At 43.7% G+C, this 27,164-nt stretch overlaps 1 protein-coding gene across 1 annotated transcript in view; it reads right to left on the minus strand.

Moving 5' to 3' along the window:
- Positions 1-345: 345 nt before the first annotated feature.
- The window catches only part of NIT2 (nitrilase family member 2), a 36,339-nt gene continuing 9,520 nt past the window's right edge, over positions 346-27,164 (minus strand). Inside the window, exons 2-10 of the mRNA XM_075542636.1 lie at positions 24,782-24,900; positions 22,491-22,611; positions 20,988-21,076; positions 10,483-10,576; positions 9,978-10,052; positions 8,328-8,406; positions 6,154-6,252; positions 2,578-2,633; positions 346-2,233 (exon numbers count right to left, since the gene is read on the minus strand). Of these exons, the coding sequence (XP_075398751.1) occupies positions 2,142-2,233; positions 2,578-2,633; positions 6,154-6,252; positions 8,328-8,406; positions 9,978-10,052; positions 10,483-10,576; positions 20,988-21,076; positions 22,491-22,611; positions 24,782-24,900 (824 nt within the window). The 3' untranslated portion in view covers positions 346-2,141. The remainder of the gene's footprint in view (positions 2,234-2,577; positions 2,634-6,153; positions 6,253-8,327; positions 8,407-9,977; positions 10,053-10,482; positions 10,577-20,987; positions 21,077-22,490; positions 22,612-24,781; positions 24,901-27,164) is intronic.

Raw genomic sequence — 27,164 nt, forward strand, 5'->3', positions numbered from 1 at the left:
AAGAAAGAAAATGTTTTGAAAATGATGGTGGCAGCAATTATACAATTATGCTTCATCTAATTGAATTATGGATTGTCATAACATCTGGAAGAGCTCCCAATAAAATGATTAGAACAATGAAGTAATATTATACTCCAGCGAAAATCGCCAAAATTAAAGAGACTGCCTATAACAAATGTTGATGAGGACACTGTGCAGCGGGACTTGGCAGACTGCTTGTGGCCGCAGGAAACGGCACATAAACCTTGAGAGACTTTGACAGATGACCACACATGTGCCTTAGGACTCCCGACATCGCCACCTCGGTGTTTACTACAGAGACATGAAAGACTCGGACTCAACTGCTCCTAGAAACTTTATTTGTAATGCCAAAATTTGGAAAGACAATGTGAACTGATAACCAAAATGTGATGTATCCATTGAACAGGACACCGATTCGTAATAAAAAAAGGTGTAAATGTACATAATGTAGTTCAATTTCCAAGTTGTGAGGCTGAAAGCAGATGAAGAGCACACACTGTCAGCTGTGCATTTGATGCCAGTTATGCAGCATTCTAGAAAGTGCATCCTAATCTACAATGACAGAGCAGACCAGTGACTGGGATGAGAGGAGCAGAGGGACCGCAAAGAAATGCCTGGGGCTGGTGGCTATGTTCAGTATCTTGAAATGTACTGGTTTCATGGATGTATACGGAAGTCAAACTTTACCACACTGAACAGGAGTAAAGTCATTTGTTTTTTAACATTGTGTAACGATTACACAGATTTAATGCTGGTCTCCAGAGATTAAATGACCCCTGACCCCATCACCAGGCTTGAATCTAATGATGTGTGCACAGATATATTGTACTTCCCAACATGGCAAATATCTAAAAATGAAACCGTGGTTAATGTGTCACTGGAGCAGAATTTCATCAGCTCACAGAGTCGAGGGTAGGCATCTATTCATATGTCCGTGCTTAAAGATGTCATTTTGATAACCTAAAGTGGATCTCATAATGGAAGTATCTACGCCATGGAAACTGGCGTATGCTACTAGAAGTCAGGCTATTTTCTTGGGCAACTGGCTGTTAAACACTGCTAGCTATAATGCACATAAACAACAGTTAGTTGGGGCCCTTAATTTTTAGGTCTGCCCTTATCTTTTTGCTGGGGTACTTCTTAGTTTTGAATATCAGCACAGAAGAATCCCAACACTAACAGGTTCAAGAAGTACGAATGCAGAGGAATATTAAAAAGGCTAAGATCTTGCCTCTCTCTGTGGGGCTGAAAGATGTCACAGGGGAGGAAAGCAGGCGACGATGGACTCCTCTAACACTCGCCCTCTCCAGCAAGTCCTCTGCAGGCATTCATCCACAGCGAGCTGCCTTCTCCCAGTGCTGCCACTGCCTTTCTGCCCCAAACTCCGCCCCCAGCACCAGGAGAGAGTGGAGTGGGCTCATTAGTCCTTTTCCAATGGATACTGGGGGAGTGGGCTGCCCCTTCCTCTGGCCTGTACCTGGGACCCATCCTCTTGGTTCCCATGGGTAAAACAAAAAAGGCATTTTGAAGGTAGTGCTGGGAAGAGTGGCATCAGACCAAGTTTTTCGGGTGATGGGTTCTGACCCCAGCAAGGCCCGGGAGAGATTCGTGATACAAAGAGAGCTGCTTCTGGGGAATCAGCCACCAGGACACCAAGGTCTGCAACTTTCACCTACTGCTTTGAGGCAAGGGAAGTATGGAAGATTAGAGGCTGCCCTGCTCCTCTCACTCTTCAACGCCTGCCTGACTCCTTTAATGAGATTATAAATGTAACTGTTTAATATATGCTGATACTGTATCACAGGATCCCTGGTAACACAGTGGCTAAGTAATTGGCTGCTAATGAAAATGTTACTGTTTTGCTCCATCAGTTTAGTTGTGTGGGTGACGATTACAGCCTAGCAACCCACCAGGCCGTCCTGCCCTGTCATACTGAGTTGGTATGAGTTGAAATTGGCTTGATGGCTTTGGGTTTGGGGTTGAGGCCATCACATCTCCAGAAAGCCCCCAGGGAAAGAAAAGGAGGAGATGCTTAAAGAGGGGAGAGTGACAGAGTTAGCAGGGAGCTTCAGCAACTTGCAGCATCACATTATGTTCTACGATCCATTGGAAACCAAGCGCTACAGCTTTTTCGCCTCTACCGCATAAAGGTCCAGTCGCTTCTGGCTGAAAATGGGGATCTGCTGGCGTACCTCAGCCAGCTTCTTCAGATCTGCAAAATCAGGAAAACGCCAAATTAGTATGAGAGAACGCCTCATTGGGTAGACAAATTTCTTCGCCAATGCAAAGGACGCCCAGGTCTAAGCAAGCATCTCAGCAGTACAGGCCCCCCAGAGGCACAGATGGCTCTCGAGTCACTGCACTAGGTACTGAGGACACTTCAACTGAGCCACAGCCCCCAGGGCTTGGCTGGAGGGTTGGGCTCTAGAACATTCTGGAAGATGAATGACAAGGGGCCCGAGATGCCCCACCAAATGGCAGGCCCTTTGCAATTATGGTTGTTAGCCTCCACTCAACAGGGACCCCAAAGTCCTAAAGTGAGCAGGCGCCTCTTACCGATGTCTGAGTACACGACTGCTTCTTCACTGCCAGCTTTGGCTACGACCTCCCCCCTGCAAGAAGATGCAGGGCCGAATGAGTGGACTCGCTCACGGTTGCTGAGAGCAAAGATTCCTCTCTGGCTTTCCTCCACATCCCACAGGGAAAAGGAGAGAGTATCTGAGATTTTTTTTAACATTTTATTGAGGGCTCTTACAGCTCATATAACAATCCGTATATCAAGTGTATCAAGCATATTTGTAGATATGTTGCCATAATTATTTTCTAGATATCTATTTTTTTCAATTTTTAAAATCATTTCATTAGGGGCTCATACAACTCTTATCATAATACATACATGCATTCATTGTGTCAAGCACATTTGTACATTTGTTGCAATCATCATTCTTAAAACATTTTTTCTACTTGAGCCCTTGGTATCAGCTTGAACCCTTGGAGTCAGCTCCTCTTTCCCACCCTCCCTTCCCCTCACACAATGGCCCCTTGATCAATTAATATGATTTTCATATCTTACATTGACCGCTCTCTTCCCCCATGGTTTCTGTTGTTTGTTCCCCTCCTGGGGAGGGGGTGCCTTTGTGTGTCAATCATCATGATAGGTTCCCCTTTCCTCCCATCCTCTCTCCACATTCCCCCTGCCCTCATGGTATCACTACTCCCATTCCTGTTCCTGAATTGCATGTGTCCTGAGCTCTTCGTACGTCTTATCTTTACCTGTGTACATACTTCTGTCTAACTTGCTTGGCATGCATTAAGTGAGAATGATGGATCCAAAATGACCTCACTTTCATGGTTGGGAGTTGGAAGCTTATTTGGGGCTGAGATAGTTAAAGTTTATTGTGCCAACCTGGCTGATAAACACATGTGGGGTTAATTGAAGGGTGGAGAGATAAGTGGCTCTGTGAGTCTCATCTTTCTAGTTCTCGGGTCTGAGTATCTGAGATTTAAAACTATGAAAAGAAAAGCCAGACTCACTGCCATCGAGTCGACTCCGACTCGTAGCAACCCGGTCAGTCAGGGTAGAACTGCCCTTGTGGGTTTTTGAGATGTAACTCTTCATGAGAACAGAAAGCCTAGTCTTTCTCCCTCAGAGCGGCTGGTAGTTTCGAACCGCTGACCTTCTGGTTAGCAGCCTAACATGGAACTGCTACACTATGAGGGCTCCTTTAAAACGATATGGTAGAGGTATAAATACCTGTGCTAGCACTTAATTAGTTGGGTGAAGCTGATGTAAGTTGTCTGGAGTGTCCCCTTCCTACTCTGCGCAGTGGAAAGAAGAGCGCTGGGAGAATTTAGTGAGAACATCACGGTGTTCATGTTGTAAACTGTAGTGCATGACAGTAGGCTTCTGGGAACAGAGCCAGTCGGCAAGTGAGTGTGGCTCAGGGAAATCCCTTTACCGGGCTGTCTGGACCTCCTTCCCACCTCCAGGCTGCAATCCACCCTGGCAACAGTGAAGCAGGACAGGGTGGGGCTCAGATCAGCTTGAATCTCAGACTTTGTGCTTTGAACCTCTGGACTTGTAGCCAGTTTCTGTTTAAGATCCGAGGGGAAGATTTCAACCTGGCGGGGAGAGGGGGGGCGGTTCTCGGTGGAAGTGGTGAGGGAGCAGACCCTGGCAGGAGCCCCTCATTAGTACATACTCCCATAAATCCAAGATAAGGCTTGGGTGCAAAACAATTGCCAGTGCTTAATCTTCTGGCTTAGAGCAGGGGTTCAAATACATACCTGGTGAAATGAAATTTCTCCAAAGCACAAAACACACAGAGTAGCTTGACTTAAACATCTGGCACAGTTGCCACTTAACAAAATCATTTTCCATTGGTTTCTAGTTCTTTCCTGGCCTTCAAAGACCAATTCATTCATCAGCAACCCCAGGCACCCTCTCTAGCTAACATCATCATAAGTCAGAGGACTTCTGAATAGGAATAAATAAAGGTAAACCCTATACACTGTTGTATTTCAGAGCAGCCAGTTGGGTTGGGAACAGAATTCTCCAGGGAAATCAGCAGGAGGCCCAAAAGCCAGAGGCCAGGAGGGCTATCACTAACAGGTGGATGGAGAGGCTCAGATCAAGTGTGGGGCAGTTCCCACACCACCTTAATACTTCAGCTCTTCCCACAGCCGTTAATCCTAATGTGGAGGGCCATCAGTGAGCCACCACACGTGGCCCGTCTTCCAGGGCTTCCTCTGAGACACACACTCGGTGTCCACACAGAGCGGGCAGAAGGTAAAAAGCATCCGCTGCCTGGTCTGTGGATCCCAGCTTAGAGCAGCCCACACGGAGGAGCACGGTGCTCCGCATGGCTGTCAGTGTGGATTTCTCGGAAGCAGATCACCAGGCCTTTCTTCCAAGGAACCTCTGGCTACCTCACACCTCCAATGGTCTGCACCACCCGGGGCCTCCTGTTTGTCAACTGTGCCAATGACAACAATGAAGAGAACCCACTGCCCTCGAGCCATTCTGACTCACAGCCGCCCTGCATGACAAGGTAGACCTGTCCCTGTGGGTTTCTGATACTGTTACCCTCTACAGGAGTAGAAAGCCTCGCTCGTCTTTCTCCTGTCGTGTGGCTGGTGGTTTCGAACTTCTCACCTTGCAGTTAGTAACCCAACTTGTAACCATTGTGCCATGAGGGCCCCTTTGTACCAAAGCGGATGTGACTTTTATGTATGTGACCTGCGTGTGAATCTGAGCAGACTTACGTTCTGGTTTCATGGAGAGCTAAAATACTTTACCCCTTTCACAGGACAGGGTCATAGTTCCCCAAACAGACTCCCTTCTTCTAATCGTTGTGCTGCGAGCAAAGTCCTCTCCCTGGAATTAATTCCTGCCCTTGAACCAATCACCTTTCATTGTTAACCAATAGTCAAGGGTTTGGAAACCTCTCTGACCCAAACCACCCACCCGTCACTGCTGTCTTGAGTCCCGGATCTGATCCAAGTCTGACAGTCAGTGAAGCCACCTAGGCATTCCAAAGAGAGCAAAGGCCATGCACTTACCCAGAACAGGATGACTTTGTTCCCACGGGGCTTCCCAGAGGAAGGGTAAAGGGCCACTCTCACAATAGCCTTGCTGTCCTTCAGAAGGCATTGCAAAGTGGGTGACTGCAGATGCAGGGCGGTTAGAATTTAACACCTCATCATTTGATCTCCCGTTGGGGGCTCATTTTAAATTTGTTTTAATTTCTATTTTGTGGTTCTTTTTGATAGAAGTTTTTCTGATTTACTTTGTTCTTTTTAAAAAAATGTTTTTCTGTATATGTAATCCAGCATAGGTAAATGTATAGACACAGTAACTGGATCAATGGTTTCTTGGGGGTGTGGTGGGGGAGGTGGGAGCTGGGAGGATGGGAGCTAATAGGGATGAGTATAAGAATGAATAAAATGTTTTCGGATTGATTGTGGTGATGACTATACAAGTCTTCTTAATGCAACTGAACTACTAAATTGTACAATTTTTGAATTATATGCCAATAAAACTGTTGGGACAAAAAGGAGAACCGCTCTCACAGGACATGGGAAATGGGATGGGGGCTGGTGGTAGGATCCAGCCCCCCTTTAGCCACTCACCATGGATTCACCACAGTGCTGTGTCCCCAGGCCACGTAGGAGGCTTTGTCATCCCGGGCAGGAGACGCTGTGGCCACATACACCTGATTATCAACGGCCCTGTTGTCAAAAGACAGGGGAAAAAAAGTAAATATATGTTATAGATTTCCAATTCCAAATATAATGGGTCCTTATTTTTTTTAAAAAAAATAGGGCAGGACAGGTTGGAGGGAAAGTCTGGAGGGAAAGGTCAAAGCCACGGAATGCTCTCTTCACATAGTGTCTTATGCACAAATAAGTGGGGCTTGCACCTGGGGATCATGTGTCCCGAAGGGAACACTTGGCGATGCCTGAGACCTTCTGACTGTCACAACTAGGAGCTGCTTCAGGGCCCTTACTGGGTAGAGGCAGAGGTGCTGCTGGCAGCCCACACAACAATAACCCATCAGCCCACAATGGCCATAGTGCCATTGAAGAGACGCAGTGGCAGCACCTCAGGTGGGTAGGGAGACCAGGTGTGCCATGTGGAGACTGTACACATTGCAGAAATGGCCACATGATACTGCCAAGACTCAAATTAGACAGGAATTGCAGGTAGGAGCCCAGGTATACCAACCCACCTCACCTGAAAGCCTGATCCAAAAAGCCCCACAAACTCACTGCCATCATCCCGATGCCAACTCCAAGCGAGCCTCTCAGACAGGGTGGAACTGCACCACATTTTCCAAGAATGTTACTTTGCGGGAGCACAAATCCCCCTCATTCCCCAGGGGGCAGCTGGTGGTGACCTTGTAGCTCACAGCCTGACCCATGACCACTGTGCCAACAGGCCCAGGGCTTGATTAAGTCACCCCACATCTCCTGTTTTTCTTGCTTCTGACTAAACACTTTTTATTCATAGAATCAGCCAAACACCTCTCTATTTGCCTCCGTCAATAATTACCATCAGATCAAGAAGTGGGAAGGGAGAGGAGGGAATTGACTTGGAAGGGACAAAAGAGAGCATCCTGGGAGAATGCAAATATCCTACAGGCTGATCTTGGTGGTAGGGGAAAACACAGCTTAAAATTCACTGCACTGAAAATTAGTAAGCTTCATGTAAGAACAATTGGCCCTCTGTATCTGTGGGCTCCACATCCACAGATTCAACCAACTTACCATAATGGGGAAACAACTTCAGCAAGTTCCACAAAACAAATTTCGAATTTGCTTCATGCCCAGCCCCACACTGCGTCTGGGTGAATGCAGTGCTATGCAGGAGTCATGCTGCAGACCAGCTGCCTGTCATCTCACAGCTCCCCAGTCTTTCCTGCACACCTGCTGCTTGAGCACTGCTCCCCTCACACCCCGACTTGTCCTGTGTGCACCCTGTTTCTGTAAAACAGGGCTTCTGAAAAGCCATTAGGTGGTCAAAGCAATCCCTCAAAGGCTAAGAGGGAGCCAAGAGTGCTCTTTGCATTGGACTAGGTAGTACACAGGCTCTGGAGCTGAGTGACCGTGTACACAGGGGTGTGCACGGATGACATAGCACAAGGCCATTTATGGAAAGAACTAGAGCAGCCACAGACTTTGCTGTCCACAGGGGTCCTGGAGCCCTGAACAAGTAAAACGCACTGAGTCAATGCTGCACGGAAAGCTTTTTCGCCTCTACCGCATAAAGGTCCAGAGACCCGACAGCACAGGCTAGAACTGCCCTTAGGAGCTTCGGAGCCTGTAACTCTTTACCGGAGTAGGACGCCCTGTCTTTCTCCTGCAGAGGGCTCGTGGTTCTGAACCACCGCCCTTGCAGTGTCAGCAGCCCAGCACGTAACCTTTACACTCCCGGGCCTCCCCCTGAGCGAGCAAGTGACACGGATTTAAATTTCTGCAAAAGAGGCTGGGGATTTTCTCAGAGACTCCAGCCCACACCTAATCACAGAAGCTGACGCCATCAACGAATATGAACTCATAGAACACAAAACCAAGCAAGGCACCGCGAATGCACTGCAGCAGCCCCACCTCCATGGGGAGAGCCATGGCTTCTGAGGAGCCGCTGCCCCAGAGCAGCAGCCTCTCAGCAGGCCCCTCCCTTTTCAGGCTCATCCTGCCTCAGGGGCAGCATTCCACACTGGGAACACTGGGACTTCCACCAAACGGGAGATTTTTTTTAACTCAAAGAAGAGACACTGAGATCCTTGGAGACATCCATTGCTTACCGGCCTCGCTGAAGCAACTCCCAGTGGGCTGGTCCAGTGGTCAAATTAAAAGCACCAGGGTATACCAGCAGCTGGCAGCCTTGGAGAAAGAAGGTCAAAGGATAGTGGATGAAGATGGCCCTCAACCTCACTTGTCCCTGGCTTCTCACTCAGGATCAAACTCAAACTTTCCCAAGCAGAAAAAACTTTAGCCATGTCAGTGTCAGCAGCATTAGGATGTGGAGTGGATCCCTTTAAAGACACACGCATAAGACACACACAGACACCCACAAAAAGTGGTATGGAGGGCAGAAGTCCCAACATAGGGTGACTTTGCTTAACAAAGGAGAGTAGAATGGTCCGATTGCTCTAACCAACATCCAGTCAGCACCACACGAGCAACGAGCGTGCTCTGTATTGCTTTGCAACTGAACTTAGGGGCAGGGTTGGTGTCTGATGCTTCCTGCTGAGACTCAACCTAGACTAGCAGCCTCAGATCCCATGCACCTTTGCTGACCAGGCAGCTATGGATCCATTTATTTTTTCTAAGGGAGAATAGAACTGGAGGTAGCCGTGGCAGTCTAGCAGAGATGCTGATATTTGCTGAGCACCATGCAGACACTTTATAAGTTCTTCCATTTTTTGCTAATTGTTTTTTTAATCATTTTATTGGGGCTCCTACAACTCTTATCACAATCCATACATACACCCATTATGTCAAGCACATTTGCAAGTATGTTGCCATCATCATTCTCAAAATATTTGCTTTCTACTTGAGCCCTTGGTATCAGCTCATTTTTCAACTCCCTCCCTCATGAACCCTTGATAATTTATTATTTTGTCATGTCTTACACTCTCCGGCATCTCCCTTCACCCACTTTTCTTTTGTCCATCCCACATGGAGAAAGTTATACGTAGATCCTGGTAATCAGTTCCCCCTTTCTACCCTAGCCTCCCTCCAACCTCCTAGTATCGCCACTCTCAGCACTGGTCCTGAGGGGTCCATCTGCCCAGGATTCCCTGTGTTTTCAGTTCCTTCTGTACCAGTCAACATCCTCTGGTCTAGCCAGATTTGTAAGGTAGAACTGGGATCATGATAGTGGGGGAAGTTCTTCCTCTTTAGTCTTCATTACATTTCAATGAAGAATCGGAGAATAACTGCTCTAGAAATTAAAAGAATTTATCCAATGCTATTGTGTGAATCATGAGGTAGAGTTGGAATCAGAACCCAGAACTTATGACTTGGCTTGGAGCTCCCACAGGCCATGAGGTCACCTCTGCTTGCCTGGACCACATTCCCACTGATAGCACATTCCCCATGGTCAGGGGCTATATGCAGCAAAATCCATAAGCATACAGACAAGCTCTTCATTTTCATTGGGTTCCATCCAACTCTATCTTTCCAAACAGTAGCACAAGGGCTCCAAGGGTGGACCAGGCATGACTCTTGCCTCAGCCCCCAGTGTGTTACACACCACCCAGAAAACCCTGTCATGCACACCCAGCAGAAATGGGAAGCAGAGTGGGGAGGTGTGAAGGGGCTGGAGGTGTGATTAAAACCTTCCAATTGCTATGCCTTTTTGACTAAGGGCTCTCGCCACCCATCAGAGACCAAGCAGGAACCAACTTCCCATGCAACTATGCCAGAAACACAACCGTGCGCCTGCTCACCTCTCTGTGTGTAGATCTGTGCAAGCTCTGCAAACCGGATGTCGTAACAGATGCCCAGGCCCACTTTGCAGAACGCTGTTTTGCAAACAGAAAAACACAAGTGAAAAGTTAAGTTCTCACAAAATAGAAAGAGCAACAGGCAGGAGTTAACACAGGACCCATCGTTGGGGACAGCACATAAGCTCACCCACTCAGACTTCATCTCAGAAAGATATCACATATATCAGAACACGGATGAGAAACTCATTGTAATGGAATGCTTACCTAAATGGGTAAGCTGACCCACTACGGGAAGGCTGTGACCAAATGAGAACGGAAGACCATGTCCAAACCTTGCCCTCCATTCAACTTGGTCTGTCAGGTGAAGTACAGACATTGGCCAGGGGTTGGTGGAGGTGGGAGGGTGGGGGTAGGGGATGGGGGCGGGCCGTGCACCTTAAGAGAAAAAGAAAGGGGGTACTTTCTACTAAGGCTGCTAAAGGTAGCAAACTTATCTGGTACGTACGAGTATCAAATGTGGAGAAACTGTCACCAGGACTCAACGTTTTAGATTCTTGAAAGGTAATTTTTCCAGGAACATCAATGTCAAACAGATGGATCTGCATCACAAATAATTGATGTGGTTACCTCCATTCCAGTGGTGACACGGCACTTTATCACAGACTTCTTCCCAAGGGCCGACATGAAGACATAAGACCAACTACACAGATGGCACCCCCACCTCGCACAGCCCACCGGCGACCGCCCAATGAAATCTGCTCCAGGGACTAGAAAAGCGGGGCTGCGGGTTTTGCAGGTGGTGTGCAATCAATGTCCGGGGATGTTTTGTGGGAAAGAATTGATGTGTTGCTTTTTCACTCGATACAAATGCAAGATGAAGAAGTCTCAGAATCTAAGGAGTGTTTTGAATTAATCTCTCAAACCGACGATTGTGCCAGAGAGGTGGTGAGTGGGTGACAGTTAAAAATAGGCCTCCAAAAAACAAAGCAAATCCAGTAATATATAGAAAGAATAATACAGAACTTCCCAATTTGATTTACTCAAGAAAAACATGTGGGACTTCACATTTGGAAGCCAACAGGTAATCCACACGAACAAAGCAAAAGAGAAATGCCACATGGTCATCTTAAGAGCACAATGAGGCCATACGGTAATTTTCTACATTCATTCAAGATTTCAAAAACACATGATCAAAAAATTCTTCATGGAAAGAAACTCCTTAACCTGATAAAGGTGCCTATGAAAAAACTCTACAACAAACACTATAAATGTTAAAATATTGAAAACTTTCCCTCTGAGACTGGGAAAAACATACGGACACTTGCCATTTATACTCCCAAAGAGAGCAGCAGACAAAAGAAAGGAAGACAAAGTATAAGGATTAGAAAGCAAACGGTTAAAACAGTTACTGTTCTCAAGTGCTATAATTTAGAGCTAGACATTTCAAAAATTTACACTAAATATTAGAATTAATGATTGAGTTTAGTAAATTCACTATATCTAAGGTCAGTATTCAGAAAATTAATTGTAAATTGTTCTTTTACATACAAACAAAAACCACAAAAAGAAAGGGCATCAAAATACACGGAGAAATCAATCTAATAAAACACATACAAGACTATATATATATATATTTAAACAGAGAGGTTAAAGTGAGCTGAATTAAGTGGCAGGAGCAGATAATAACATGAGTGGCTTGGGAAAATCACACTGAAAAAATGTGCTTCAAAGAACTCAACATTCAGGGCCATCGAACTGATTCTGACGCAGAGTGGTCCTATTAGACAGAGTAGAACTGCTCCAGTGGGTTTCCAAGATTGTAACTCTTTACAGGAGTAGAAAGCCTGGTCTTTCTTCCTTGGAAGAGCTGGTGGTTTTGAATTGCTGACCTCATAGTTAGCAGCCCAACACAAAAAGAAAGAACAATTTCTTTTTTGTTTTTTAATCATTTTATTAGGGATTTGTACAACTCATCACGATCCTTACATTGTGTCAAGGACATTTGTATAATTGTTGCCATCAACATTATCAAAACATTTGCTTTCTACTTGAGCCCTTGGTATCAGCTCATTTTTCCCCTCTTCCTCCCCACTTCCCGCCTCCTTCATGAACCCTTGATAATTTATAAATTATTATCATTTCGTATATTGTCCAGAATCTCCCTTCACTCACTTTTCTGTTGTCTGTCCCCCAGGGAGGAGGTTATATGTAGATCCTTGTAATTGGTCCCCCCTTCCCACCCCACCCTCCCTCCACCCTGTTGGTATCACCACTCTCAGCACTGATCCTGAAGGGATCATCTATTGTGGATTCCCTGTGTTTCCAGTTCTTATCTGTACCAGTGTACATCCTTTGGTCTAGCCGGATTTTTAAGGTAGAATTGGGATCATGATAGTGGGGTAGAGAGAGGGAGGGAAGCATTTAGGAACTAGAGGAAAGTTGTATGTTTCATTCTTGCTACGCTGCACTCTGACTGGCTCGTCTCCCCCCCAAGAGGATGTCCAGTTGCTTACAGATGGGTCTTGGGTCCCTAATCTGCACTTCCCCTATTCACAATAAATTTGATTTTTTGTTCTTTGATGCCTTATCCCTGATTCCTTCAACACCTCATGATCACACAGACTGATGAGCTTCTTCCATGTGGGCTTTGTTGCTTCCGAACTAGATGACTGCTTATTTACCTTCAAGCTTTTATGACCCCAGATGCTGTATCTTTGGATAACCAGGCACCATCAGCCTTCTTCACCACATTTGCTTATGCACCCATTTGTCTTCAGCAATCAAATCAGGAAGGTGAGCACACAATGATATGATTTTTTGTTCTTTGATGCCTGATAACAGATTCCTTCAGTACCTCGTGATCACACAGGCTGATGGGCTTCTTCCATGTGGGCTTTGTTGCTTCTGAGCTAGATGGCCGCTTGTTTACCTTCAAGTCTTTAAGACCCTAGACGCTATATCTTTTGATAGCCAGGCTCCATCAGATTTCTTCACCACATTTGCTTATGCTCCTATGCTCCTGCTTTGTCTTCAGTGATTGTGTTGGGAAGGTGAGCATCACAGAATGCCAGCTTAATAGAACAAAGTATTCTTGTATTGAGGGAGTACTTGAGAGGATACTCAATGTCCATCTGCTACTGGAATACTAAACCTACAAATATATGCACATAGATCTATTTTCCTATCCTCATATATAACCATATTTGCATATGTACATGCCTGTATTTAGACCCCTTACAAATACCCTTTGCCTCCTAGATCTTTCCTCTATTTCCTTTAACTTTCCTCTCCTCCCACTATCATGGTTACCCTTCATTTGGGTTTCAGTAATTCCTCTTGGTTACATTACCCTTGATCAAGACCTACAAGGCTTCCTACATCCTGAAAGAGCTATTTCTATCAGATCAAATTTTTCATAATTAGGAACTGTAGACAAAATTGAGAAAACACAACCACCTAAAAGCAATGGAAAGTGACCACAAGTAGGCAAAAAATAAAGTTAACATTTTATTGTATAAAATGTTGAAAGGAAGAGTACTTGGAGTTCACTGTGGCTGTTAGCCTGAGAGCAGGTTCCAGGTGGTCCTACTAACAATGGTCAAAGCAACCCACCTGCTTACTGGCGAGTAGAATCAAAGGGCAGCATTTCTTGGGAACTCAGAAATAAGAAGGGGAGTCCTAAGAAGGTGAAAGGTAAAAGGGGACTACCCTACATTCTGGATATAAAAACCTGCCTACGTCGGCCTAAAGGGCTGCCCATTGAATTAAATGAGTGACACAGGCTCCAAACAGCGCAGCTAAGGTGAAGCAGTCCAACAGAGCAACTGAAGCTACTGCCCACCTCATAAAGGAGACAGAAGTTGGTGTCTGACCACAGCCAAATGAAATTAAATGTCAAACTTTTTGGAGAAATATAATACAATCTAGAATATCTATAACAGATAGTCCAAAATGTGATTGTGGATATATGATCCAAAATGGCTAGCCACACAAGGAAGCAGAAAAATGTGACCCCTTCCCACTGCTGTAAAGAAAAGGTAAGCAATAGAGACAAACTTCAACATTTCCCAGAAGTGATACCCACCAGGCAAAGAACTCAAAGCAGCCACTGAAACTAAGCTCAAGAGTGGGGGAAAAAAAGAAACAGCTCTCATTGAATAAGTAATAGATTATCTCAGAGGAACTAAAATTTATTTTAAAATAATCAAATAGAAATCTGGTAACTAAAAAATGCAATGCATGAAATTATTGAGCCCTGGTAGTCGATGGGTACTTGGCTGCTACCTGGAAGGTCAGTGGTTCAAGCCTACCGGGTACTCTGCAGGAGCAAGATACGGCAGCTACTTCTGCAAAGAGTGACCGCCTGGGAAACCGAATGGAGCAATTCTACTCTGACCCACAGGCTTGTTATGAGCTAGCATCAGCACCACAGCAGCGAAATTTTGCTTTTCATGTGAAGGTCTTTTGGTGGTTGTTTGGCTGCCAGGAAACTGCAGATAATAAAAGAACTAGTCTGTGAACCTGAAAAATGAGCAACAGAAATTGACCGATCTTAAGAACATAGACCAAAGATTGAGAAGGAAAAAAACAAACAAAAGAGACTCAGTGACCTGTGGACCAGTATCAAAAACTCCTGAAGTATAAATATTGGGGACTCTAGGGGAAGAGAATGGAAGAAAAAAATTAAACAAAATAGTATCCTGAAATTTCCAAATGTTGTTAAAGACTTAAATTTTTAAATACCAAAAGCACAGAAAAGTAGGATAGATGCAATGAAAGCCACATATAGGCACATTGGAGTTAAAACACTGAGAACCAAATATAATGATAAAATATTGAAAGCAGTGTAGGAAACAACAAATTAGAACAACCATACAAATTATGACTGCTTTTGTCAAAGGAAAAAAATTGTATTTTTGGCTTTGACTTTGCTTTGTGCTCTTTATTTTAATAAATCATTTTATTGCGACTCTTCAACAGTTCTTTTAACAATCCATAATCAATTGTATCAAGAACATTTGTATATATGGTGCCATCATTTCCAAAACATTTTCTTTCTACTTGAGCTCCATTTTCTCCCCTCCCTCCCCACCCTTCTGCCTTTGTGAATACTTGATAATCTATCAATTATTTTTATTTTCATATTTTACACTGTCAGCTGTCTCCCTTTACCCATGTTTCTGCTGTTTGTCCCCCTGGGGGAGGGCTATAAGTCAATCATTACAATCGGTTCCCTCTTTTTCTCCCCCTTCTCCTCCTACCTTCCCCCTACCTTCATGGTATCACAACTCTCATTATTGGTCCTGAAGGGTGTCAAAGAAGAAATTTTCAAAAGGCTAGAAGATAACTGAATGCCTTTTAAACTGCTGGAGGAAAAAGAAGTCTGTCAACCCAGAATTCTATATCTAAAAAAACTATCTTTCAAGAATGAAGGCAAATGAAGATGTATTCAAAAAATGAGAATTCATAGTTAGCTAGTCCTCTATGTAAAAAATACAAAAGATGGGGAAGGGGTAAAATGAGGAGCTGATACCAAGGGCTCAAGTAGAAAGAAAATGTTTTGAGAATGACGATGGCAACATATATACAAATGAGCTTGACACAATGGATATATGTGTGAATTGTGATAAGCGTGGTATGAGCACCCATTAAAATGATTTAAAAAAAACAAAGAAAATGATGATGGCAACATACGTACAAATGTGTTCACGACAATGGATGCATGTATGAAATGTGATAAGAGCTATAAGAACCCCCAATAGGGAACAAATTGTAAGGATCTACATATAACCTCCTCCCTGGGGACAACAGAAAAGTGGGTGAAGGGGGACATTGGACAATGTAACACATGACAAAATAATAATTTGTAAATTATCAAGGGTTCATGAGGGAGGGGGGGTAATGAGGAGCTGATACCGAGGGCTTAAGTGGAGAGCATATGTTTTGAGAATGACGAGGGCAATGAATGTACAAATGTGCTTGACACAATTGATGCATGTATGGACTGTGATAAGAGTTGTATGAGCTTCCAATAAAATGATTTTTTAAAAAAGAACATCTAATAAAATGATTTTAAAATAGAGAGAGGGAGAAAATAAAAAGAGGTCTTTCTGCCTGAAAGGAAGGTAGGATTGTCAGGAAGAAAAGAGAGAAATGAAAAACTTTGGGTTAATATAAAACAGTGTCTTTTACTCATCTTTGAAATATATATGCCTAAATATATAAAAATTACTGTGGAATTTATCATGTGTATAAATGTAGTATTGAAGATAATAATAGTATATAGAATGAGAGGGGATAGACAATGGACTAACTCAATTGCAAGGTTCTTACATTTTACCTGAAGGGGCACAACATTTGTTCAAAGTAGATCACACCAAATTAAGAATGCATATTATAATTCCAGAACAACAACTAAAATAATAATGCAAAGAGATACAACTGAAAACCCAATAAATAAATTACATGGAATTCTAAAACTGTTTCAATAACTCAAAAGAATGCAGAAGAGGGGAGGAAAAGGTAAAGCTATGGACTTAAGTGCAAAAATTATGTAAAACATAAGTGAACAAATCACTGTAATAAAAGAGAGAGAACTATTATTCAAAAAGCAAGAAAACATTACGTAGTCTACAAGAGAACCATTTTAAATACAAATACACAGAGAGGTTGAAACAAAAAGATTATAAAAAGATGTAATACTATAGGGGACAGCACTGGAGGCACAGTGTGGGAATAGTGCATGGTCTGGCCCCATCACGCTGGGGCGAGGCACTGAGGGCATGTAGCAGAGCAGCAGGGGGAGCAGAGTAAGAAATCCCCTGGGGAACACCAAAAATAGACTTGGGAGACAGAGTGTGGCACCCCATCAGACTCGACTGGAAAACACTCGTAAAGGCCAACAAACAGACCTTGAACTATTTACAAGCTTTTCCATTTTTGTCAGTGGCTTTCTTTTTGTTATTGTTATTTTGTTTTTGTCTTTGGTTGTTGTTATTGTTTTGTTGGTTTTTACTTCTTTTGTTGCTTTATTTGGCTTTGCCTGGTTTTTGCACTTATTAATGTATCTGCATGTCTATCAAGATAAGATAGGCGGGATAAATAATTCAGAAATGAAAAGAATGGGACCAATGGTTCCGGGGGGATATGGGAGCAGGGGAAGTGGGAGAAAGGAAGAGGGGTGTTAACCAACTCAGGGACAAGGGAACAACAAGTGAACTATAATCAAGGGAGGAAAGGTTGTAGGATGCCTAGCAGGGCTTAAACAAGGGCAATGTAGCAGCAAGGAATTACTAAACCCAAATGAAGGACGAACATGATGGTAGGAGAAGAGAAAAGTAAAAGGAAATAGAAGAAAGAACAAGGAGGCAAAGGACATTTACAGAGGCTTAAATACAGGCATGTACATATGTAAATATATATATAACAAGAGGGGAATAGAACTATGTACTCATATCTATGTTAAGAATTAAGGTTGCAGATGGACATTGAGCCTCGACTCAAGTACTCCCTTAACACAAGAATACTTTGTTCAAATAACGATGTATAAATTACCAAAGGGCACATGAGGGTGAGGGGAGAGGGGAAGGAGGGGAAAAAAAAAAAAGAGGACCTGATGCAAAGGGCTTAAGTGGAGAGCAAATGCTTTGAGAATGATTGGGGCAGGGAATGTATGGATGTGCTTTATACAATTGATGTATGTATATGTATGGATTGTGATAAAAGTTGTATGAGTCCCTAATAAAATGTAAAAAAAGAAAAGAGAAAAAATGATTAGGGCAAAGAATGTACAGATGTGCTTTATTCAGTTGATGTATGTATATGTATGAACTGTGATAAGAATTGTATGAGCCCCTAATAAATTGTTAAAAAAAAAAAGAATACTTTGTTCTAACAATCCGTCATTCTGTGAATGCTCACCTTCCCAACATAATCGCTGAAGACAAAATGGGTGCATAAGCAAATGTGGTGAAGAAAGCTGAGTTTGGCTAGCTATCAAAAAATATAGCGTTTGGGGTCTTAAAGGCTTGAAGATAAACAAGTGGCCATGTAGCTAAGAAGCAATAAAGACCACGTGGAAGAAGCACTCCAGCCTGTGTGATCATGAGGTATCAATGGGATGAGGTATCAGGCATCTAAGACCCAAAATAAAACCATACCCAAGGTGAATGGAGGTGGGGGTAGGCGCATGGAGTGGAGACCCAATGCCCTTCTGTAGACAATTGGACATTCCCTCACAGAGAGCTCACAGGGAAGAGATGAGCCAGTGTTTGGCTCAGTATAGTAGTATAGCACCGATGAAACACACAACTTCCCTCTAGTTCTTTGGTGTTTCCTTCCCCTCACTATCATGACCTCAGTTCTACCTTACAAATCGGATTAGACCAGAGCATGCACACTGCTACAGATAAGAGTCCGAAACACAGGGAATCCAGGACAGATAAACCCCTCAGGGCCAACAGGAGAGTAGAGATACCAGGAGGATTAGGGGAAGGTGGGGGGGGATAAAGAGGGATTCGATCACAAGGATCAATGTGGAACCCCCTCCCAGGGGGACGAATAACAGAAAAGTGGGTGAGGGGCGAATGATAACGATGTAAGATATGAAAATAATAATCTATAACTTATCAAGGGTTCGTGAATGAGGGTGGCGGGGGAGGGAGGGGGTAGAAATGGGGAGCTGATATCAGGAGCTCAAGTGGGAAGATACTGCTTTGAAAATGACGATGCGGCATATGTGCAAATGTGCTTGACACACTGGATAAATGCATGGAATGTGGTAAGAGATGTAAGAGCCCTCAATAAAAGTATTTAAAAAAATAAAATAAAGTTAAAAAAATAATATGCAAACGGTATGAAAAAAGAAGCCTGGAGTGTTTATAATAATATCAGATATAAAACAGACTTCCAGGCAAGAAGCATAAAAAACACAACGGGACATGTGATGATCAATTCATCAGGAAGACTTGACAATCTTAAACATATACGTATTTAATGTTGCAAAAATGGCAAACCTGGTCAAATTGACCTATGAACATTTAAATGCAATCCTATGAAAAATTCCTATAGTTTTTTCCTTTGCAGAAGGAAATGTCTAAATTTTATATGTATAGAAACTACCAAGGATAAGTCCCCAAAGCAAAGTTTTGAAAACTTTTAAGATATAATCAAACACCTTCAGGGGGTGAGTTGCTGCTGGGCCTGGAGGCTCAGGACCATAGTTTTGAGGGACACAATTAAATGACCTAACACCGTTCGCAAAGATAATGTTGTACATCCTATGTGGGTATTGACCAGGGTCTGCAAACCTTGTGGGCAGCTAGGTGGGGAGCAACTGCTGTTCTCCCCATTTGGAAGAAGGAAGACTGATCAAAATCAAAAGACATATGGATACAATTGTTGCATAATAGGACAAACAGATCTCAGTCACCGTAAACCTGAGACCAGAAGAACTAGATGGTGTACGGCCATCACTACTGAAAGCCACTCTGTAAAAGATTACTTGAGAAGGTCCTGGATAGAGTGAGAGAATGTGAAACAACAAAATCGTGAAAGAGCCTAAGCTTACTGGTCAAAGACTGGTGGACTCCCCAGAAGTACAGCCCTAAGCTCCTTTCAGGTCCAGAACTGAACTCATCCCTGTGTTACAATAAACAGTTATTGAAATTATTTAGAAAGGTCCCAACAACTCTGGCTGCAAGATTTCATCAGACTGAGCTTTTGTGAGACATAGGCCAAGTGGCCTTGGCCACTGGCTTTCTGCCTATCTATTAATCCACTCTTCCTACCACCCATGAAGGCCTGGCTGGTGCCATGTGCAAGAATTAGCAGCTGAGTGGCCTTCGCCCGATCCCAGCTCTATTCCTCTGGCTCCACTCCCACTGCCTATCTCCTAGGCTACGAAGCTGCTGCTGCTGCGCCCTGCAATTAGACAAGGGGGAGTGCAGTGCTGGACCCACAACCATTTCCTCTCTAGCTCTTCCTTCAGGACAGATGACAATGCAGCTGCTGTTCCTCTTGCTGCTGGTGGCTGATGGACGGGGTATCATGCGCCAGACTATGCAGGCCAGGTCGGAAGTCCTCAATGTCTGCATGGACGGCAAGCACAAGGAAAAGCCAGGCCCTGGGGACAGATTGCATGACCAGTGCAGCCCCTGGAAGAATGCCTGCTGCTCGGACAACGCTAGCCAGGAAGCCCACAGGACCTTTCCTACCTGTACAGATTCAACTGGGACCACTGTAGGAAGATGCAGCCTGACCAACTGGCACAGGGCTGGAGCTGGACTTCAGGGTATAACCAGTGCCAGCACATGGATTTCTACTTCTCCACGCCTGTGGCCCAGTTGTGAGGACATTTGGAGCCACTTCTATGAGTTGAGCTGCTACGGCTGGCCGAGGGAGCAGCCGCTGCATGCAGATGTGGTTTGACCAGCGCAGGTGGCCAAGTTCTATGCTGAGGCCATGAGCACAGCAGCAGCCCCCTGGGCCCCGACCCATGCACTCCTGCTCAGCCCAGTTCTGCTGCTCTGGCTGTTGGGCTGATCGTCTGCTGCCTGCTGGTACCCACACAGCACAGGCCTGGCCTGGCCCCCAGCTCTCAATGACTCAGTTTGTGCTGTGTAGCAGGGCTCTCTGAACGCGTTTGAATAAACAGTCACTCCCCCTCAAAAAAAAACCCCAAAACATTATTTAAGATCTAAAAGGCAGCATTTACCCAAGGACAGAGTGTTAGTCAAGGAAGAATAAAATAAGAAAAGAGAGGAAATGAGACAGACGGTAACACAATGAAAGGAGCGCAATGAATGAATTGAAACAAAATACATACGAATTGTTGAAAGTGAAAGGATGATCTATTGTTCTTTACACCTTCACCTAATTCACAATAGAAAGTTTTTTAAAAAGCTCAACCCGCCAAACGTCTGCAGAACGTCTGTCCGACAGGAGGAGAAGGACTAGGGGACCCTTGCAAATTCCCTACATATAACAATACTTGCCAAATTCCCTACTTACCTTTCTGTGTTTTACCAATAAATTTCCATCAGGCCCAAACACAGCACATGTGTTATATAACTTCCCATCATCTGCTTCAGGAATGGAACCTTGTGTTAAGGAGAGAAAGACATAGACACAAAAGAAAATTCAGAATAAAGCAAAAAAAAATTTTTTTTTCCTTTTGTAAGTTTGATAAATTTTCATTAGGTATAACAACCAAGTTGACTGTCTTGTAGAGGTCATTTACTCTCATGGGTTGTTTTTTTTTCCCTTCTTGAGTAAAATCTTTCAGAGATAAACTCCAGAGTGTAGACAAACTATAATTAGATGTGATACCAAAGACGGGCTTAAAAAATAAGCAAATAGTTCTTGAAATTCTGCCTTGCCCGCGAGCAACACTAAGTCTGTACTGTTAGCATAAAACGGGCAATTTCCTGCTCCTCAAATTACATTTACGAGGCCCTACAACAGGTCTGTATCCCAATACATCTGAACCAGGGAATGTTAAGCCCTAAGCCTCTCCATCACTAAACACAGATCCTGCAGACATTCTGTCTCTGTGCTCTTGCTTTGCCTTCATTTCTGAACTTCTGCTTAGCTGCTAACCTAAAGGATGGAAGTTCACGTCCACACAGAGGTGTCTGGGAAGAAATGCCGAGTGGCCTACTTCTGAAAACTCAGCCACCGAAACTACTACGGAGCATCCTTCTGCTCTGATAGACAAGTCAAAACTGACTTGACAGCAACTGGTTCGGGGTCTTTGGTTTTTAATCCAATATTCTAATCCTTAATATACATGTATATTTTTCCTATATTTATTAAACAGTTTTGCTGTACTAATTTTTTTAAGTTAAGCCAAAGGAACATTAAAAATTATATCTCAAAACACCATAATGCTATCTTTATGTATGTGGACTCTTTGGGGAAAAATAAATATCCATTCTTATTTTATAATGAAAGACACTTCATGTGATTTCTCTTTCCACTACTACTCCAGCAAAAGTGCTACAGACATCTGTCTTTGTAATCTCATTGCTTCTGGAGGGAAAATCATCCGTATCAAGTTGGTGTCTATCCTTCTGTCACCGTCACTGGACACACGGTGGCACTGTCAGACAAAGTAAATTGCCTCAGAGGGTTCCCAGGCAATAAATCTTTCGTGGAAGCAGAATGCCACATCTTTCTCCTGCAGAAGGGTGTGGTTTTAAACCATTCTTCTTTCCGTTAGCAGCCAAACACTTAACCAGCGCGCCGTATGCACTCTGTTTCACATACGCACGTGTAAAAATATATAGCCTTCTTTTGTTTGTATGATTAAATTGGGAATAACTTACTCATATTGTGTTGAACTTGCTTCTTTCCACTTACCAATGAGGCTTTCAAGCCTTTCCACTCTACTACATACAGATCTACTTTGATCTGTTCAATGGCTGAACTACATTTGCCAGTTTTCCGATAATAAGAAAGATCATTCTGATGTTTCAATGTTTAGGCCATTATACCGTGCGGGTGGGAAGTTACCTCCAATGAGATAGATGCTGCACTCCTTTGCTACTTCAGAAAGCTTCTGTGTGGATTCTCCAGGAATTTTCTCCGCATACTCAGGGAAATATGTTGTACCATATGGAGAATTAAAACATTCCTAAGATAAAGTGGTCAGAGGAAAAGAGAAAAAAATCTAAATACTCAAATATTATGTTAATATTCTACTCTGACAGCTGCTTCTATTAGCTCTCCTCTCACTTAAAGGAGTCAAACACAGCTAAGGAGCAAAGGTGATAATTCAGGGACCCAGGCAGGACTCAAACCTGGCTTAGCTATAACTGTAAGAGATAAGTTAAGTTGACCAGGCTAAGCTTGGCAGAGGCCAGATCTGTCTGTAATAACTAGTTCCTAATCCTGGATATCTAGGATGTGAAGAATTGAACGTGTGCCCCCAAAATAGGTATTGTAAATGGGAGTCCCTATATTGATTAATGTAATCGCATTTGGAAACAGAGATTCCTGTATTATTATTATTATTAAAATATCATTTTATTGGGGGCTCTTACAGCTCTTATAACAATCCATGAGGCCATAGCACTGTACAGTGTTTCATAAGCCACTTTGGAGATATAAAACGAGCAAGCTACGCATAACGGAAAGACAGATGTCATGAGGAGCTCTCTAAGGAATACCAAGGAGGTAGTTAAGAGAAGCCAAGACAAAAATCTTCCCCCCAAAGGAGATAGGGCCTTCCCCTGTAAACGGTGATCTGCATTCAGATGCGTAATTTTCTAAGAGGTAAGAAAATAAAGGCTAGATGCACTCACTTGTGATATGGCTGGGCTTACTCATATGACTTTGGGTGCTGGGATGGGTTCATAGGCTAAAAACAATCATTATGAACTATAGAGCAGTGAGGTCTGATTTTGAAAAAAGTACTTAATCTTTAGAAGCCACAGAGGTTACCATACTGCCTCATATGTAAACTGAGTCATTTCTCAATTCACTTCCAGAACGATTGTTCTGATCCTATGGTCTCTCATGCCAACCAGGGTATGAGTGTGGTCAAGAGTTCTGGGCTGTTTCAGAAAATAGAAGGCAAAAATGACTACACTTGTGACTTGCATTCATTCGCTTTTGTATTTATTGAGATCTCTTGTGTACCAGGCACTGCGCTGGGAAACTGGAGCCCAGGGATAGCTGCTTGTACAAGACTCATGCTGGATAGTCACTGAGATGCGCAAGTGCGTAATTCAAGCACTTTCACTCCTCAGCTCTTTTTAATCCTGATCTTGGCAACCTAAAGCAAGAGACCGTGTTCGGGGTACAAGTCCCACAGCTGGAGCCATATGAAGACTGGATTCACAGTAGGACTTCTAGTTCCCTTGTTAAAAATTCCTGCTCACTGACCACGTGTGTGAGGGACTGGAGGGTAAATAAAACCTAAGATAGCCATGAAAATTCTCCATCAATCTACAGGCAGTTTGCAGAGGGTCGCCATCGGTTCATAGGGTGAGAGGAATGGTGGGTGTCGTCTGGAACAATTCCACTCACTGAGTCTCATCAAGTCTTTGGAGAAGATGTCTGCAGATACATGTGCTGACCTCTGTGGAGACCCTGCGTGAGGACTAACGCTGAAATTGGCAATAGATATGCTCGACCTTCAGCCGATTCTATTATCAAACAAAGTACCTTGAAAACAAAGACAGAGTCCTGCTGGCTCTAAGATGTCACTCACTGCCATCGAGTCAATGCTGACTCACACTGACTCACAGAGTGACTGGTAGGGGCTACTCTGGGTTTCCAAGACTGTAACTATTTATGGGAGTAGAAAGCCCTGTCTTTCTCCTTTGGAGTTGCTGGTCATTTTCAACTGCCAATCGTGATCGCTCCCAATTCATAACCACTACACTCCCAACGCTCCTACCTAAGATGGCACAGCCTCCCGGAGTGTTCCTAATTATTTTCATTTTCTTGTAATCCTGGAGGCTTAGTGTTAAAACTGGTAGGTCCTGGTCTTGTACAAGCTTAATTACATAAGTAACAGAGATTAATATCCAAGTCACCAACTGTTTTAGCTTTAAGTAAGTTCCTCAGTCTATGGGGATTTTGGATTCTTCATCTGAACAGAACAGATGAGCCTAACACGAAAGACCTACAACCATGCTGGCATGTCTTAGCACAAAGACCCTCGCTTGGATCATTATCCAGTCAGTGTAGAAAAATGCTGGGCCCTGAGAGGCCTTGCTGGACCCTGGCACAGAAAGGCATGAGGAGAGATAGCAAACACGATCCTGTCTGGTCTAGAGGTCTAGAGTACGACTTACCGGCAGAGAAATGATTTTAGCTCCTTGTGCTGCTGCCTCTCGGACAAGGCCACAAGCTCGAGTGAGGTTATCTGATTTGACAGAAGAAACTTGAAGCTGGATGAGGGCCAAGCGGAAGGCTGAGAACAAAGATACACATAGTTGTCATCAGAACTCTGACTGCTGAATTCAAATAAAGGTCACAATTCGCTAGTAGAGGGAAATCTGCACCCATGGGATATCTGGAGAACTATTCGATAATCATGACTGGTAGGGTGCCACTCGTATCTAATACAGCGGTTCCCAACCTGTGGGTCGCAACCTCTTTGGGGGTTGAATGACCCTTTCACAGGGGTCACCTGATTCATAACAGTAGCAAAATTAGTTATGAAGTAGCAATGAAAATAATGTGATGGTTGGGGGGTCACCACACATAATGAACTGTATGAAACGGTCATGGCAGTAGGAAGGTTGAGAACCACTGCTCTAATAGATAGAGGTCGGGAGTTCTGCTAGACTTCCTCCAGCGCTCAGGACAGCCTCCAGTAACAAGGAATTATCCAGGCCAAGATGCCAACAGTGCTGTGGCTGAGAAGCCTTGAGATCGAGCAGGATACATACTCAAAGCCCCATGCCAAGAACAAGAACACGACGCACGTGAGGGCAGGGTCTGCTTCCCACCGTGTGATAATATGGTGAATTCACGAGAGCATGGCTTGAAAACAGCTGCGGTTGACTCTTATTCCTTCTTCTCTGTCCTTGGGTCTTCTACCTACTCACAACCGGGTACGAAGATTGTCCTAGGCAAAAATTGCAAATCCTTGTAGTTGCTGGCTGCAGTGAACTGGGCAGTGATCTATGGGAGGGGGAGATGCCTGTCTCAACTACTCCACCACTGGCTGGGACACAGTGTTCAGTCCAGAAGCTCGCAGGGGGAATGCCATGCAGTCTACAGGCTACACATGTTCTTGAGACACAAGGCAGCCCAGGTACCTGTAGCAGTGTGCACTTACTCCATGAACAAAGTCATACCCAAAGGAAGACAGCATTGACTAGTAAGTAAAAACACCATAGCAGCACAATATCATCTGCAGTGGCACTCAAGCAGAAACCATACATAGGAATAAATCTAACTAGAGATGTAAATACAGAAAAAAATAACAAAACATTACTACAAGAAACCCAAAGCTGTTGCTGTAGGTGCCGTTGAGTCAGCTGTGATGCACGGAGACTCTATGTAAAACAGTAAAACACTGCCCAGGCCTGTACCGTCCTCTTGATTATTCTTAAGTTTGAACCCCTTGTTACCACCACTGTTACAACCCACCTTGTTTTCCACGTCCCCTCTACTAAGCATGATGTCCTCCTTTAGGAACAGGACTCTCCTGATAACATGTCCAAAGCAGGTGAGATGAAGTCTTGCTATCCTTACTTCTTGGGAGCATTCTGGCTGTGCTTCTTCCAACACAGATTTTTTGGTACTTTCTTTAGTCTTTTCCAGCATCATCATTCAAATGAATTTATTTTTCTTTGGTCTTCCATAATCAATGTACAATTTTCACATGCATATGAGCCAACTGAAAATACTATGCCTTGGATCAGGCATATCTTATTCCTCAAAATAACATCCTTGCTTTTTAACACTTAAAAGATGTCTTGTGCAGATGATTTACCTAATTCAACCTTTTGTTTGATCTCAATTGCTGCTTCCATGAGCATTGATTGTGGATCCAGACAAGACAAAATCCTTGACAATTTCAATGATTTCTCCATTCATCATGATATTACCTAGTTAGTTGTGAGCATTTATGTTACCTACTGGTCCAGTTGGGAGGATTTTGGTCTTCTTCACATTGAGTTGTAACCCAGATTGAAGGCTGCAATCCTTGATCTTTATCACCAAGTACTTCAAGTCCTCATCACTTTCAGCAAGCAAAGCTGTGTCATCTGCCTATCACAGGTTGTTAATAAGCCTTGCTCCAATTCTGATGCTGCATTCTTTTTCATATAAACCAGTTTCCCTGATTATTTGCTCAGCATCCGGATTGAAAAACTGTGGTGAGAGGATACAACCCTGTTGCACACTTTTCCAGATTTTAAACCATTTCCTTGTTCTGTTGGCACAACTGTCTCGATCCACGTACAGGTTCCTCATGAGCACAACTAAGTGTCTGGACTTCCCATTCTTCTCAAGGCTGTCCATCGTTTGCTATGACCCACACAGTGGAATGCCCATGCACAGTCATTGAAACACAAGTACACATCTTTCTGGTACTCTCTGATTTCAGCCAAGATCCATCAGATACCAGTTTGTTCCATATCCTCTTCTGAATCCAGCCTGAAATTCTGGAACCTTCTGGTCAAAGTACTGCAGCAATTGTTATTGGTTGTACTTCAGTAAAAT

This window comes from Tenrec ecaudatus, chromosome 2, assembly GCF_050624435.1.
Source record: "Tenrec ecaudatus isolate mTenEca1 chromosome 2, mTenEca1.hap1, whole genome shotgun sequence".
In the NCBI taxonomy this organism is placed as follows: Eukaryota; Metazoa; Chordata; class Mammalia; order Afrosoricida; family Tenrecidae; genus Tenrec; species Tenrec ecaudatus.